The sequence below is a fragment of the Sardina pilchardus genome, chromosome 3, assembly GCF_963854185.1.
Source record: "Sardina pilchardus chromosome 3, fSarPil1.1, whole genome shotgun sequence".
Classification (NCBI taxonomy): domain Eukaryota; kingdom Metazoa; phylum Chordata; class Actinopteri; order Clupeiformes; family Clupeidae; genus Sardina; species Sardina pilchardus.
Genome location: NC_084996.1, coordinates 24,070,887 through 24,087,511, shown reverse-complemented (window position 1 = coordinate 24,087,511; position 16,625 = coordinate 24,070,887). Strand labels below are relative to the sequence as shown.

General features: G+C 41.4%; 1 protein-coding gene across 2 annotated transcripts in view; it reads right to left on the bottom strand.

Moving 5' to 3' along the window:
• Positions 1-13,047, bottom strand: part of LOC134077105 (integrin alpha-X-like) — a 40,612-nt gene extending 27,565 nt beyond the window's left edge. The window contains exons 1-12 of one of the 2 annotated variants that reach the window (XM_062532517.1): positions 12,995-13,047; positions 12,168-12,273; positions 11,530-11,633; positions 11,073-11,143; positions 10,772-10,886; positions 8,278-8,402; positions 8,005-8,147; positions 4,034-4,184; positions 3,776-3,926; positions 1,212-1,291; positions 551-674; positions 54-181 (exon numbers count right to left, since the gene is read on the bottom strand). In XM_062532517.1, the coding sequence (XP_062388501.1) occupies positions 54-181; positions 551-674; positions 1,212-1,291; positions 3,776-3,926; positions 4,034-4,184; positions 8,005-8,147; positions 8,278-8,402; positions 10,772-10,886; positions 11,073-11,143; positions 11,530-11,633; positions 12,168-12,273; positions 12,995-13,031 (1,335 nt within the window). In that variant the 5' untranslated portion in view covers positions 13,032-13,047. Of the gene's footprint in view, positions 1-53; positions 182-550; positions 675-1,211; positions 1,292-3,775; positions 3,927-4,026; positions 4,185-8,004; positions 8,148-8,277; positions 8,403-10,771; positions 10,887-11,072; positions 11,144-11,529; positions 11,634-12,167; positions 12,274-12,994 lie in introns of those variants that run through there. The other variant, XM_062532518.1, reaches the window with a different exon arrangement.
• Positions 13,048-16,625: the final 3,578 nt, after the last annotated feature.

The following is a 16,625-nucleotide window of genomic DNA, read 5'->3' as shown; positions in this document are numbered from 1 at the left end:
AATTAAACAGTATCCCTAGTAAGTAGTTAATGGCATCACAGAAGCCTCAGTACCTGTGTGAACATCTTTGGTGGCTTGTTTCCAGGACAGAAGATCATGAGCAGCCCCTTGTGCTTGTACCTGGGGGCCCCCATAACTATGTACTTCTGCCCATCTCTGCTCGCTACAGCCATGGAGTAGCCTGGAGAGGGTTAAGTACAACACAACAAAATGTATGAGTTTATGAACGTTCATGACTGTTGTCATTATATGCCATTTGTTTCTTTAATGCCATTTTTAATGTCATGGGAAGTTTTCAACTTGATCACTTGCCATTAACCAAGATGCAGATTGCAGATAGAAAAATATCAGTTTGAGCCTACAAGGCCGGGGAATTAGAGGGCGTAGGCGAGTGGTACAGCCATCACCCTGAGAATCGGCCCTGGTTTGAATCCCGATTCGGACAATTACCTACTTTACTTTACTTCACTTCGCTTCGCTTTACTGTCTGATGTGGAAACTCCACATGGGAGATTAAAATGTTTCTGTGTCATGTTGAGGCATCTCTCACCGAGATAGCTGTCGGGAGTGACCTCATCAACCCTCCTAAAGCTGGGCGTCCTGTTGGACAGAGGGATCTCCTGGTACCCTCCTCTCCACCCGTTTGCCCCGATCACACCCACCAGAAACCTCTCCTGAGAGAGAAAAGCAGCGAAACCCACTCTTGTACACCACATACTGTACAGTACTGTACACCCCATTTGAAAACTGCCATGTAATACATGTTGTCATATACTGTACATAAGAACAGCTACAATAATAATAATGCTAATATGAATAATATTATTAAAGGAACAGTATGTAGGATTCTGGCCAAAACTGGTACTGCAATCACTTTCAAAATATTGAAGAGTGTATCCCCTCCCCCTCCCCACTGAGTCGAACTTGGCAACCCGGATGCCAAAACACTACTGACTTCATGATTAGTAGATAGATAGAGGGTGGAGCGTCAGGCCAAAACACACAATTTGTAAACATCAACATCAGTTGAGGGCTGCAACTCCACTTTTTAAATGCCAATATCCTGGCCGAACTACTGTTGTCAGTGTTCAAATATTTGAAATGAGCATGATTTCTTGATGTCTAATGACATATCTGGGCCATTTTATGATCAATTGAAATACATTTTTTTTTACATACGGTTCCTTTAATAGCAATAATACTGAACCCACATCAGGATTGGACACAAGAGCTGCACTGAATCCATTCTGTGCAAATTCCATGACTGTGGAGTCACCAGCAGTTTGGGTTCCTGGGAGCATAATGAGAGGATTGATGGACAATTAGTCTACTTCTACATTAAGACCTCATCAGCTTGGCTGTCGTGTCTCATATACAGTACTATAGAGAAATTAGTGTGTGAGCATGCAGGCAGGCAGTGAACGCACATCTAAAAGTTTCACTCTCATAGTATAGTTATATACCAAATGCCATAATGCAACATTAAGTATACGCTGTATGCTTAATGTATAATGTAAGTATAGTCTCTTATTCTGTAATGCCAAATTAACTTAAAGGAGCAGTCAGCGATTGCAATTGTTTATATTTCATTTTATTAGCAGACACTTATGTCCTAAACAATGCTCTTTATATTTTAAATAAGGACCAAACAAAACACAACTCCCTGTACCTCACCTCTCCCTATTCACCCCTTCAGTATTTTTAGAAAAAAAAATGTTATTGTTAGGGGGCTGTGCCCACTGTTTGCAGGGTTCGTACGGGTGCTTGAAATCCATGAAAATGCTTGGATTTTAATGTGGTGTTTTCAAGGTTTGAAAAATGCTTGGATTTGCGGTAAAATGCTTGTTAATGCTTGAAAGTGCTAGGCCTACATATTTCTCGGTAGTCTGACTCAATAGACCAATTATTAAATGAAGGAAAATAAAATTAATTTGCTGTATAATAGGCCGCTGACAATGACGACGGGTTTGGTGCTTCTTTCATTCACATCACTCCGCAAGCCTTGTCCGTTCTCTAGTGGATTTCATTGAAAGTGAAAGCAGACGTGTGTTGATGAATGTTTGATGCAAGTTCGATGTGTGTGGTGAACAATTTATTTCTTAGCAGAAGCCATGAAACGGTAAAGCTCAAATTATTTATTTAAAAGACATCATTTATGAAGTTGTTGGCTTTGCCACGCATTCACGTCCAGTTTGACGTGTCTGGATTTTGCGCTAATGACAGCAATCTCGTGATGGCGATATTGACTTTTCATTTAGCGCTTGTAAACTAGTCTAGGCTACTGTGCTTGAAGTTAGCTGTGACAGACTAGCCTACTGGTTTTCATCGTTTTAGCCACAAAGCCTTACCTTAGGTCAACTAAATTGTTTAGGTAACACCTTGTCACGGAGGTGAACGCGTTTTTCCAGCCGTTCACCTCCGTGCGCCCCATGTCATTCAAAACATATTTCGGGATAGTCATCTCACTATGAGAAAACGTTTGTACTTTATGCTAAGAAATGAACAGTTTGGCATTCTTGGTAAACATCAGTCTTGCACATAATATTGAGATGATTTTTTAGTGGAAATGGCCTACTGTAGCATTGTTCTGATAGATGAAAAAAGTCGCCTATTTAAAGGCACAGTCTGAATTGTAATCCTATAGCTCTCCATTTAGTGTGTGCACTTGAACAACTAGTGATGTAGCCTATAAACAGAGAGGTGTAGGACATGTTACTTTGGAAGGAGAGGGAGTGGTGCAATTTGATTTTCTTTGGAACTTAAATATAATCAAGCAACTCTTCAAACAGCATCAATATCAATAGGCCTGTTCACTATATTGTACAGGGGCAGGCTATATGTTATCAAGTTGGCCTAAATGTAGTCAAAATTATAACTTTATGTTAGTTTAAGTTAAAACAAAACATGTTATGAACTGAGAAAGTTCATGGTTCTACATCATTGTTGGCAAAATGATCATGATAGCCTACATATTTCAGCCATATCTGGTTTAGTTTTGAGTAGGCCTAAGCTACTTTGCTATAAATGAGTTATAGACTTTATATATATATATATATATATATATATATATATAGACTATATTGTAGTATGTTATAATGTTTGAAATATATGTATCACAGTTTATCAATAGTTCTCATAAAAGTCATCTGATGTCATCATTTAAGGGGTTATTTTAAAAAAAATTCTCCTGGGGGTGTTGGGTATATTTTCCTCTTTTTTTGTCCTCTGCCAATCACACTCCTGAAATATGGTATGAATCAATCCATGATGTTCAACACGACCAGTGCTGTCAGTAAGAAAAAGAACAAGGAAACTTTATATGACATAGACCAAATAGAGCAGCAGCAAACACTAATGAAATGGGGCACACTCATTTTCAATGCCCCATTCAGTTAACCTAATGATAGCTGCTGGTTCTGTATTCGGCTTAGGTTGTATCAAATTTTCTGGATCTTTGTCCTACAGTGACCTCAAACAACAGGGCTTTGGATTTGTTCACGCTTGATTTCGGTACTGGAAAACTCATCTTGAAAGTCCTTAAAAAGTGCTTGAATTTGGCCATGAAAAAGGTGTACGAACCCTGTGTTTGATTCCAGTTTTCGACGCCTGGGCTGGCTACAGAGAGTTTTCCCCCACAGAGTTCTCGCTTACTGTTCAGCTTATTAAGAGATCGCTGAATTTGACAAAAAAAAGTGTAAGGGTTTGATGACTGCACCTTTAAGTAAAGCTGTGTCTGGTACTAAGAATACTAGCGACACATCTACAGTGTTGATACCTTCTATGGCAATGATGCTCTTCTCCAGTTTGCTGCTGATTTTGTCCAGTGCCTCAAAGCTGTCCACTTTAAACATGTGGTCTGATGTTGGTAGAGATGCGATTCTCCTGAGCTCATTGAGTGCCCACTGATTGTTAAAGGCGTTGCCAACCTGTCTCATAAGGAAGAGAATTAGCATCGCTCATAAGGGCACATTCTGATTTAGCACAACACACCTGAACAAGTCTTTTATTTTCAGAAATATATAGCACCTCATACCCCGATAGCGTATCTAATAATATGTTTTCCATCAGCTAGATGTGTAACAGAGCGATAATATCTGGAATCATGTGACCACCCATCTGCGATGACGATGAGGATCCTTGTAGAATCAGGTCTCATTCCAGCAGAAATATCAAATACAGATTCCCTGAGAAGAAAATGAGAAGGTCAAAAACAATGGGTTATGAGATTTGTGGGTTATTAGACATATTTTCAAACATATTTCATCACTTGTTCCCTATTGTTACATTCCTACAATACCCTGGGGTGGTGCAGTTGCCCTCTGGGCCCTTCTCATTCGTCTTTTTATCTCTCCTCCCTTCCTTCCCCAGTCCTCCGGCTCGTTCCCACTGATCTATAAAGAACACTGGATAGACTATCCCATTGTTGCCTCCCCATTATTCTTTGTAGATCAGTGGGGACGAGGACCAAGGAAGGAAGGAAGGAAGGGAGGATAAATAAAAAGACAAATGAGAGGGGCCCTCTCTGTGTTTGGTGTGTAGGTGCAACCTGTGAGGAGTGGGCGGAGCCACCACTTTAAAGAGTTACTTCACCCCATAACTCCACCCACTTCACATTTCTGAAAAAGGAGACGCGTTCAAGATGGCTGCGCAGCACAAAAACTGCGCAGCACAAGATGCACGTGGTTAAAAATCTGTCCACGATGGTCTAGATGGGTGTGTTTTCGACTCGGCAGTCGGTATCACATGGCCTCAACTTATCGCTGGAGCAAGGCGTGGCCAGGTGGCTGCTCAGCTCCGGAGCAGCAGCTCCGGAGGTACTGCGGAGCGCAGCGGAGCCTAGACCCTGCCTTCATGACGTCAGGACTTTGCCCCAATTGGCTTTTACATCCCTGACGTATGTGCAGGTGTTTAGATGCCTCTTCATATCCACAAGGGTCCGTGCAGGTCCGTGCCTCATGTTTCGTCACATGGTCACATCTAGACCACGGAAAGTAGAGAACGTACAACTTCATAGCAGCGTTTGTATCCCCGCCCCTGCTGCCGCCGGCAGATCTCGCTGCTGCAAGAGGTCAACTTAAACGCGCCTAGGCTTTCAAAATGAGCGAGACGTTCTAAAATTTGGAGAGGGAGTGCAGCACTGCTGCAACCAATCAACCAAGGTGATTTTGTGTCAATCTGGGAATGAGCGCTGTAGACATTAGGCGTGTTCAAGTTCAACTCCAAATGACCTCTTGCAGCAGCGAGAGCTGCCGGTGGCAGCAGGAGAGGGGATACAAATGCAGTGATGGGCAAGCTACTTGATTTGTGTAGTGAGCTAAGCTACCAGCTACTCTACAATAAATTCAGCTTCACTACACAGAAGCTACCACCCATAAAAATGTAGCAAGCTAAGTTACAAAATCTTGTCAAAAGTAGCTTGATACATAGCAGCTACTTTCAATTAAAACTGCAAGTCGACAACACAACTTTTAGTCAGCTAAGGGCTAAAATATGTTTAGATTGATTTATTGAACAATAAGCCTAATACACAAATAACAGATGCAAATCAGAGCACATTTTAGCTCTAGTTATGCAAGAATGCCTTTTTTTTTTTTTTTAAATATATTTTTTTGCCTTTATTATATAGGACAGTGAAGAGGTAGACAGGAAACAAGTGGGAGAGAGAGATGGGGGGGAATTGGGATATGACCGCCAATTGGGATATGACAGCCTGCTGTGCCACAGTGCCCCCCCAAGAATGCCTTTTGAACTTGTAAATAAAATAAATATATTTTCAAGGAAGATAATAGTGTAGGCCTACGTGATAATAGTCGGTCGCATATCATTACAATTCATACATGGCCGGTCATGATGGTTAAGGTAAACTTTCGTTTCGCATGGCTGCATTAACCAATACGCGCAGATGGATCAAGATACTGTAAGGAAAAATAGTAGCCTAGGATTGCATGAGCAGAACGTAGATTGTATTAGAAGTGAACATCAGGTAATAGGCCTACTTAAAAAAGATAGAAGTGCTTATGCAACAAAAAAAACGGGACATTTAAAAAAGAGAACAATCCCAGGAAAACGTGTGGCAACCCTACTGCATGCGCTTGTACCCAGCGTGTTGTCGTGGAAACATAAACATTCTGGCTGTCTTCCTAATTTGTGGTGTTGATGGCTGCAGGAGACGCTGTTATGTATGAACATCAGAAATGTCCAGGAGAAAATAATAATAATAATAATCTCTGGAAACGGTGGAAGTCGCAGTAGCCTAATATCACGTTCAATGCTGTCAATCCGTCTGTTCCAGAATATTTGGTTCATACTGTATCATCAATCTTTGACTTTGGTGTTTGTGCAACCGGGCCCTGAAGATTTAACATAAGTCTGAGTATCCCTACGTAGGAATTAGGAATGTATGTAAAGCGAGATCAAAATTAGGCTACCTTGTTTGCTTCTTTCCCCCATATCATCTCAGCGCAAGAAAAAAAACATCGCAGAGAACAAGCACTTTTAATTGGTCGTCAACTCACTGTGAGTCCTGTGTATCGTAGCAACGAGCACAATACTGATGTGGTGAATCCATCCAGTGGGAAAATCTCATGTAGGCCTAGTTTCTAGGCTATCGCTTATTTTTCACGTGTGTCTCTATGATATAATTATTTTTAGATGCAAAAAGTCTAACTGGCTTAGCCAAAGTTTGTCAGATGGCGGCTCAATTTGGCTTAGAAAATTATTGGCTGGCGAAATTATTTTTCGTTAATGGTAAACAGGAGCCGTTTATTTCAGATAGTTTGTTATTTAAAACCATTAACAAAAAATAATCGTTAGTCGACGTTGAAAAACGATCAGTGAATCCAGTCAATGTAAGCTACAACATTTAGGAGGACGAATTTCAGCTGAAAATATTTTTTACACACGTGGACCTGCCTAATAAAACAACGTTGCAACGTTTTCAAAACAAACTTGCATTTTACCACTGTAAATCGGCTCCATAGACTATGCCATGCAAATGAAAAATACGTATTAAAATAAATCACTTATATAACAGGCCTACATATTGTACATATATAAATTATAAGTTTATGGTAAAATATTATTCTCAAGCCTAACTGACAGGAAACTCCCTTGCGACATCTGCTGTGAGAAAAGAGAAGAGCAATCTGAAAAAAAACAAACGAGACTATAGTCGTAAAAGTCGTGAACGTAGGGTCCTGGAATTTAATTGAGTGAAAAGATTTTTTTTTTAAATCACTGCGGTGAATAGACCGCAGCCCGGCAGTTCTAGGTATATCCAGGTAAAACCTACACGGCGCTTCAAGTAACACGTTTCAGCGGTCAAATAACCGGCGCTTGGCGCTTCTAGTGTTAAAGGTGCTCTAAGCGATGTTATGGGATTTTTAAACTATTTTTTTTTTTTGTCAAATACGGCAAACGTCACTTCACTGTCCGCTACCTGCCTGTCCCCTGACTACGCTGTAAAAAATGCATTTGCAAATACAGTTGAAATGAAACAGGAAGTGATTTGTTGATGTTGTTGCTATTTTCGGGATTCTGATTGGCTAACAAGGGCTTTTTGTTACACCACTACTCACAGGTTTGGCCTGCTCTTGATGGCATATACACGGGTTAGTGTCAACAGAAACTTTTCTGAAAACTGAGAAAACACAATGCACAATGTTTTTTTTGAAAACGGAGGAAAGGAAATATTTGTTTATCAAAATACCCATGTACTGTATGTCACATACATACTGTATGTGTGAACGTAGCCTCAGTCGGGTTCACTCAACTTTATCGAGTGGGAAGTCCCAGTATTCTGCTTCCCATTGGTTAACATGTCAGGTTGTCCTTCAGAGAATCCGGTTGTTTAAGGGTATCTAATTGAACAAATACCATATTTCCAATGGATCCTGTGCTACACCTTTTACTTGATGATTCAAGATTTCACATCACAGAGAAAATACATAAACTTTCGTTCAATCACTGTAACAGAGCAAGGTTTCAGACTCATGTAAGACTTACACCACTGTCTGGATGGCCTCTGCTGTATAGGTGGCTCGTTTCAGCTGAATGATACTGTCCACCTGGTATTCCCATCTTGCTCTCTCAAACTCACTGAACTTCACATGGATGATGCATTCAGAGGAGTACTGTGCTAGGGCAAACTGCAGGAAAAAAATCAGATGTTCATCAGATCAACAAATTCCAGAGGCAATATTCCTGTAAAACTGGACTATTATCTTCTTCATTACACCACACTAAAGCTGAAGGACTGAAGGAAGGAGTCAGGCTCACCCTGGTGTTTAGATGCAGAAGGCGTTTGGTCACGTCCTTCACAAATGTCCTCATGGTATTGAACTGGTCGTCTTGCACACTCCCAGACCCATCCATCAAGAAGGCAATGTCTGTAGCCTTGCACTCTGAGGAACACAAATGTTTGATATGACTTTAGCATGTCTCCACTCTGCCCCAGTAGAGGGATTCAGTTTGCACTTTAGGCAATAGGCGGCTGTAGTGCTAGTTGTGCTAGTTTTAAACTAAATAAATCCCTACTCTGTAGAGGCAGGTACATTTGTCATTAGTGACTAGTGCGTGTGATAGACTGCATTTTGTAGATTTCAGTTGATTATTGTGATATGATGGTAGCGTATGGTTATGAATATAGGCGGAACACAAGGATACCAGTTATGGGTTAAGGCAGCCAGCCTCTCTGGTCATTGTGATCCTTAAACATATAAAGAGGAGATACTCCGGACAGCTGGGTCTTGACAGCACAGGAAGTGACATATGCCTGCTTGAGGAGCACAGGAGGTGACATATGCCTGTGTGAGGACTTGTACTCGTTGCTACGCTACACAGGACTCACAGTGAGTTGACAACCAATTAAAAGTGCACGTTCTCCGCAATGTTTTTTTCTCGTGCTGAGATGAAATGGGGGAAAGAAGCAAACAAGGTAGCCTAATTTTGATCTCGCTTTTCATATACTTTCCTAATTCCTACATAGGGCTACTCTCAGACTTTTGTTAAATCTTCAGGGCCTGGTTGCACAAACACCAAAACCAAAGATTGATGATATGAACCAAATATTCTGGAACACGGATTTACAGCATTGAACACGATATTACTGCGACTTCCACCATTTCCAGAGATTGCTGCGCTGTTCACAATGCATGCAGTCTACATTGAAGTGAAACGTGCAGAACTTTGTCCAAAATAATGCAATAACATTGTGTGTTGTTGAGCTCTAGTACGACATAGACATCTCTAGACATGAAGTGACAACGTGAGCCATTATAAGCCATGAAAAAGTTGGCGGCTGCAGCAGCCATTTAGGTTTTGGCTGAGCCAACTAGCCAGGCAATAACTTCATCAGCCAGCCATTATTCTCAAAACAAATGGCTTCGGGGTCTAATGAGGAGTGTAACGGCCAGAGGTAACATAATAGAGTGACAGTCAAAAAATATTTCGCAGCCCCAGCCGTGGCGCAACTGGCTGGGGCACCTGCACTGCACGCCGGCGACCCGGGTTCGATTCCCGCCCCGAGGTCCTTTCCAGATCCCACCCCGACTCTCTCACCCATTCGCTTCCTGTCTCTCTCTACTGTCCTGTCAAAATTAAAGGCACAAAAGCCCAAAAAATATACTTAAAAAAAAAAAATCACGCTGGCGGTCTCACGCTTACCATTTTCTGAAACTTGCCAGCCCTGTGACATATGCCTGTGTAAGGGGAGTGTAGCGGTAGGTCGGAGGTCATAATACCGGAGACTAGGCTACTTAGGGTGCCTCTCAACATGCCTCCTCGATCCTCGATGCTCGATCCTCGAGGGGCGTTCCCACTGATCTATAACTAACACTGGATAGACTATCCCATTGTTTCCCCCCCATCATTCTTTATGTAGATCAGTGAGGATCGAGGCATCGAGGAGCGAGGGAGGACGTATAAACGCTGCATGAGAGGCACCCTTATTGTAGGCAAGCGTTAAGGCACGTTTAGACTTGCTGTAGACAACGCGTTCGTGTACGCATCATGGCTGTCTCGCGTATTTTGCGGTCATTTGGTGCGTCGGTCGTGCACGTCGTCGCAAGCGAACACGACGCGTCCGTGAGATGCAATACTGACAAGAAAGTAGGGGGCGATCATTACCAAAAGAAAGTGACTGCAAGATGCATTATCGACATCAAAGCTGGGGGCAATCATGAGAGTAAACAATGGCACACGGCCACATCCACATCTGATATTAGGCTAATAGTCTCCCCCTGGTGAAGACCTCCAGTAAGGTGTGCGTAATGCTGCAGCGAGTCTGTACACAGGACACAGCAGGTCGCACACGGTCGCATACGCTTACGTTTGGTCTAACGGCAAGTATAATCCCAGCCTTAGAGAATTGAATGTGATGCAGGCGCTTATAGTTAGCCTGTGTAGCTGGGTGAGCAACAGGCTAAAGTGTGCCCTTTGGGGCTGGTTGAAGACCAGGCGTTTGCCGTGTTCTGGATCATCTGAAGGAGTTTCACTATGCAGTAGCTACTGTGAATGTAGGCTACACGGGGTTACATGTAACATGGACTATTTAGCTAGTTGTACAGGGATGATCAGGGCTGGTCAGTTAACCATATTACTGGGAAAAACAAATGATCAGTCTGCACTGACATGTTTTCATAGAGATCAACAGCAAAACGTTTTTTTGGAGGCCTCGAAGTAAAACGCAAACTCTAGTGAAACTCAAATGTTTTTAGACTATTTAGTCAAATCCTAAATATGTTAGGCTATGCTGCGCCTCGCGCTCCCCTACCCTCAGGAGTGGCTGGCACAGGTCCTTGTTGTTCAAGTGATGGTCCAATGCTGAAACACATGCCACCATACAGAGTGATGCCGTAACACTCCTTTAGGATGGTCGGACCACAAACCTGAAGAACAGATATACAGAGAACTGAAAGGTAACACTTTAACTGACGCATGACACCATAACAATATCCTCCTATGTTACACAGTGTGGAATAGTAGTTCTGTGGAGAGATGGAAATAAGCTTTACAATATCTGAAAAAAAGATCTAAAAAAAATAAGAGAGAATGAGAAATGTTTGGTTGCCTACCACAGTCTTGTTGGATGCCTCAGCCGGGCTCATTGAAAGGCCAAGAGACATATTGAGTCCATAAGAGGGAACTGATAGGAAATAAGAACAGTCAATGGAGAAGATTTGCAGTAGAACACAACACAACAACAAGAAGAGAAAGCAGAGAGCAAATAAATAAAATGAGGGTATTTACAACAGCCCACTGTGTGTAGGAAATGAAGAACTATCAGCAGATGTCAGAGCAACAGTTTATTAAATGAAGTCAATCTAAAGATATGTCAAAATTTGGTTAAATGAATCGAGTATGAAACTATCTAAAGAGTAGATTGTATACATTGGCTTTGGCTAAAGAATCTCTCACAAGCACCTCTGGTGGACATACTGAGTACTGCTTGAGTCTCTAGTAATTCATATCACACACCCATACACACACACATGCCACATACTGTACATCTATGTTTTCTAGAACTCTTACCATTCATTTGTAGTGGTGAGCAGGAGCTGGATGAGACCTGGCATTGGTAAACCCGTCCTCTCCTATCCACACCATGCTGCTCTAGAGGAGCACTCACCAACAGACTACAGCAACATAGAAGAACATATAGGAACATATAGGGGAACATATAGGAACATACAGTATAGGGGAACATATAGGGAACGTATTGGGGAACATATAGGAACATGGCATTGGTAAACTCGTCCTCTCCTATCCACACCATGCTGCTCTAGAGGGGCACTCACCAACAGACTACAGCAACATTGAGCAACATACAGGAACATAGAGGAGCGTATAGGAACATAGAGCAACATACAGGGGAATGTAAAGGGGAACATAGAGGAACATCAGGGAACGTATAGTTAAACATAAAGAGGAACATATAGCGGAACATCAGGGAATGTATAGTTAGACATAGAGGGGAACATATTGCGGAATATGTAGGGGAACATAGAGGAACATAAAGAGGAACATATAGTGGAACATATAGCGGAACATAATAGGGGGACATACAGTATAGGGAACAGAGGAAATAGACTACTCATTTAACATTATGCTACAGTATATGCTAATATTCCATTCTATGGCCATCTTCTGAGTGTGTGCGCCTTTCAGACCTTGATGCATTATGCTGGATCACTCTGTAGCCAAAGCCCTCAGCTGGTTGGTGGATGTGTCTCCAACAAGAAGACTCGATGTTGAAACATGCCACCATTTGAAAGGCTGGTGAAAAGTAGTACAACAAAATGCAAACATTAGACAACTGGATTGGACTGGAAGTACTGTACTAACCAAAGCAAATCTACCGAAACTTCAGTTGTCGGTCAGACCTTTTATGAAGACCATTTCTATCATGATTTATGCACACATTCATAACACAATATCACTCAATCAAAAGGTATTGTAATAATTGCTAAACTGGCATACAACTAAGCATGAGGCAACGGCCATAAAAAATATTGATCTAATGTGTTGCTTATAGATTATATCAATATTAATTTGTTGATTATAGATGATATAATATTAATACATTGATTATAGATCACCATTAATGTATTGATTATAGAATTATTAATACATTGATTATAGATTATAGAACTATTCATATATTGATTATAGATTATCAGTATTGGCTAAGGATCTCAGCTCATGTTGCAACGTGCATTATGACCACTGACCCTGACTGACCACAGAAGATTGTACTTGATGTGGCAGAGCATGTTTTGGTAAACTTTAAATAAATGTTTTGAATAAATGTTCAAACCAATATAAAATATCATAGACAGGTGTAAATCAATATATACGCTTTATTGAAAAATATTTTTGACACATTTTACTTAAAAAATGCACATGATGTAGTCAATATTAACATATTCTATTACAATAACAGTAGTGACTTGAGACATAATATGATATGATATTATGCCCTTATTCCACAACTTACCTGAAAAGAAGCCCAAGGTGAATAGTGAGCCAGCCATCCTTGGCCTCAAGATGAAGCCAATAGTGAGATCTGCCACATGGGCACAGCTGAGTGCTTTATATAGTGGAGGAAAAGGGGAATGAGAAGTGAAGGGAGGGAGAGAGAATGAGAGAGAAAGAGAGAGAGAGAGAGAGAGAGAGAGAGAGAGAGATTATGTGCTCCCAAGCATGCTCTTTGTAAGCCTTTTGTTTAATATTCAAATGCTTTAATGCTTTCGTATAAATGCTTTGGCAGTGCAAACATACTTTTCATGCGAAGAAAGCACACTTGAATTGAACTGAATTGAGAGAGAGAGCATGTAGACATACATGTGCTAAATAGATACAATAGATACATTGACATTGGATTAAATGTTTTATTAAGATGGGAGCCATTGTGTTCTCTGTGAATTGATCATGAACTAAATTACAGTAGGTTCAAATCAGAAGCAATAGTTATGTTGTACTGATGAGAATGCTGTCATGTAATATATGGGACAGGATATGTAGGATATAACAGGCCAATTGTGACAATTAGGGAAAGCTAAGTTGACATTCAAGACTTTCATCATCATCAATAACTGTTTTTTATTCAGGGAGAAAATCTATTGTGTGACCCATTAACGGCGAAAACTGATAATTCCTGAATCATCAGACAGTGTTTTTGATTGTTGATGTTCTGAAGAAAGCAACAGCTGGCTGTGAATCATCCAGTCCTTCTGTATTCTTCTCTCGTCTTCTCAAAGGATCTTTGGATCTCATCCATAGTGACCATTGGGTTGTCTGACCAAAGGATCTCTGGATCTCATCCATAGTGACCATTGGGTTGTCTGACCAAAGCCCTTCGTCCCCATTACTCAGTTTCAGATCTAAGAAGACTGACTGGTTGTTCCGCATGTGTCCATTTGAGAATGATGGAGGCTGCCGTGCTCTTGGGCTCTTCAGTGCTGCAGAAATGCTCTTCTGTGTCTGTCTCGCAGATCCACAGACAATTTTCCTTGACCTCATGGCTTGGTTTTCACTCTGACTTACACCATCAACTGTGAGACCTTATATACAGTAGATATGCCTCTCCTAATAATGTCCAATTAATTAATTTAGGCACAGGCGGACTCATCAAGCTCTGGAAACATCTCAAGGACAACTGACAAAAGTAGCACGCACCAGAGCTCAATTGCAAGTGTCACAATAAATGGTCTGAATACTCATGTAAATGTCATAGGTCCAGACTTCTGACACTTTCTTAAATCAGTTAAAATGGGTTAATGATCAGTGTCAGCTGTGTGTGTGTGTGTGTGTGTGTGTGTGTGTGTGTGTGTGTGTGTGTGTGTGTGTGTGTGTGTGTGTGTGTGTGTGTGTGTGTGTGTGTGTGTGTGTGTGATATGGTATTTACAAGGAAAAACTAACTCTGTTGGTTCCCTTGTGATAAGATCTTTTGGTTGTTTTGGTTGGCTGACCCACAGTTGGTGTATGGCACAGACTCCGACTCTGTGGCACAACTGCAGTCCCAAAACTAACCTTTAGTTGAGTAGGCCACATCTTGATGAAATGTAGGCTACTGACTTAAAAAGACAAACAGATACTCAAGGGTGTTAGGCTACTTATACAGTATGAATGAAGGCACAAGGCAAAAATAATAGTCATTAATGAATGAGGATATTTTTGTTTTGGGCTATTTTGAATGTGTCATGTTCACTGGCATACTATTGTGAGATTATATCATGATAGACAGCTAATGTGTGTGTGTGTGTGTGTGTGTGTGTGTGCACCCATGGTAGTGAGCTTACTTAGAAGAAGCTAGTGTGTGTGTGTGTGTGTGTGCGCACACACATGGTAGTGAGCTTATTTATAAGAAGCTAATGTGTGAGTGTGCGCCATGGTAGTGAGCTTATTTAGCAGTGAGGGGTTAGGTGCCTTGCTCAAGGGCACTTCAGCTGTGGACTGGTCGGAGATCGAACCGGCAACCCTCCTGTTAGAAGCTCGAAGCCCTAACCAGTAGGCCATGACTTGCATGGTTAGAATGAACTCTGTGTTGTCTTACACACCACTACAAGGGCCTGGACACTCATTGGGGTTACCGTTGCCAATGGGCAAATCTACTTTCCAAAAAAAGGTTGAATTGCAAAAAGCAGAACTAGATATCTACAAAAAGAGGAAGTCTCTGCTGGAAAATGTTAAAAACATGTGAATGAGCGACATTGCACCTGCCTTATCATCTCAACACAGAAGAGCAGAGATGTAAAGTTGGTGGTATTCTATGCTGTGTATCTGACCACTGAGCTTTTATCTACAGGAGAACGGTGCGGGAAACACCTTTTCAAGGTGGCAGATACAGCAACACTTCTGTATTTGAAATCCAGTGAGATCCTGTCAGGCATGAAATGGTCTCTCACTTGATGGTATTTTGGGACCCTACCATCGACTACAAGGCACCTAATCCCACCAGTATCCATAACCCTAATCCTTGCCTAAACCTAACACCTTCCAGAGCTGCTTTGAATTTGACGGTTGAGGCCCAAAAGACGATAAAACTGTTCTCTCATTCACAGTAAATGAGTCCACCTCTTTACAATACCCAAACCTGTGTATAAGATCAGAGAGCTATGCAAGCATGTATAATCAAATGGGAGTAAAAACACTCATCTACTGTATGGTTATGCTATGGTCACGGTGTGTGTATAACAGACTTTACAGGATATACATGTAGCTTGGTGTTGGTGCACATTTGTCCAGCCAGACATATTCAGACATGATGGACACGTCACGGTTTGTCCAGCCAGACATATTCAAACCATGATGGACACGTCACGGTTTGTCCAGCCAGACATATTCAAACCATGATGGACACGTCACGGTTTGTCCAGCCAGACATATTCAAACCATGATGGACACGTCACGGTTTGTCCAGCCAGACATATTCAGACATGATGGACACGTCACGGTTTGCCACTAATCCTGTGTGATGTACAGCTCTGGGAAAAGAGTAAGAGACCGCCGCACATTTTCTGATGTCCTCCTACAGTTGCTGAGTGACATCCAAATGAGTTGATGGTCATAACCCAAATTAAGGGGCCACTGCAAAGTTGAATATGACCATCAACCCATTAAAATGTCAAGCAGCAACCATAGGATGACATCAGAAAATTTTAATTTTCTCTGCAGATCCGGTCCCATTGAATACAGGCCTGTTTGGTTGATGTACACTATAGGATGTATACAGTTTGGTTGATGTACACTATATAGGATGTATACAGTTTGGTTGATGTACACTATATAGGATGCATACAGTATGGTTGATGTACACTATATACAGTAGGATGTATACAGTATGGTTGATGTATACTATATATGATTGACGTATGTACTGTGTTTGATTGCCTGTTTTCCCTTTGCTTCTGGGGAGCAGAGGTCACTTGGTCAGCTTTCAATGGTGGTGACAATGAACTTAATCAGTCTCCCTCCATTCACAGCTTCTTCTGGCCCTTTTCTGGCCTCATTTGAGCCATTGTGATGTTGATTGAAAACAGTGAACTATTGGCGAACAGACTATTAGCCATCACACATAATGATAATACATGTCTCAGGAAAACCGTTTTATTTTGCCATCACAAATA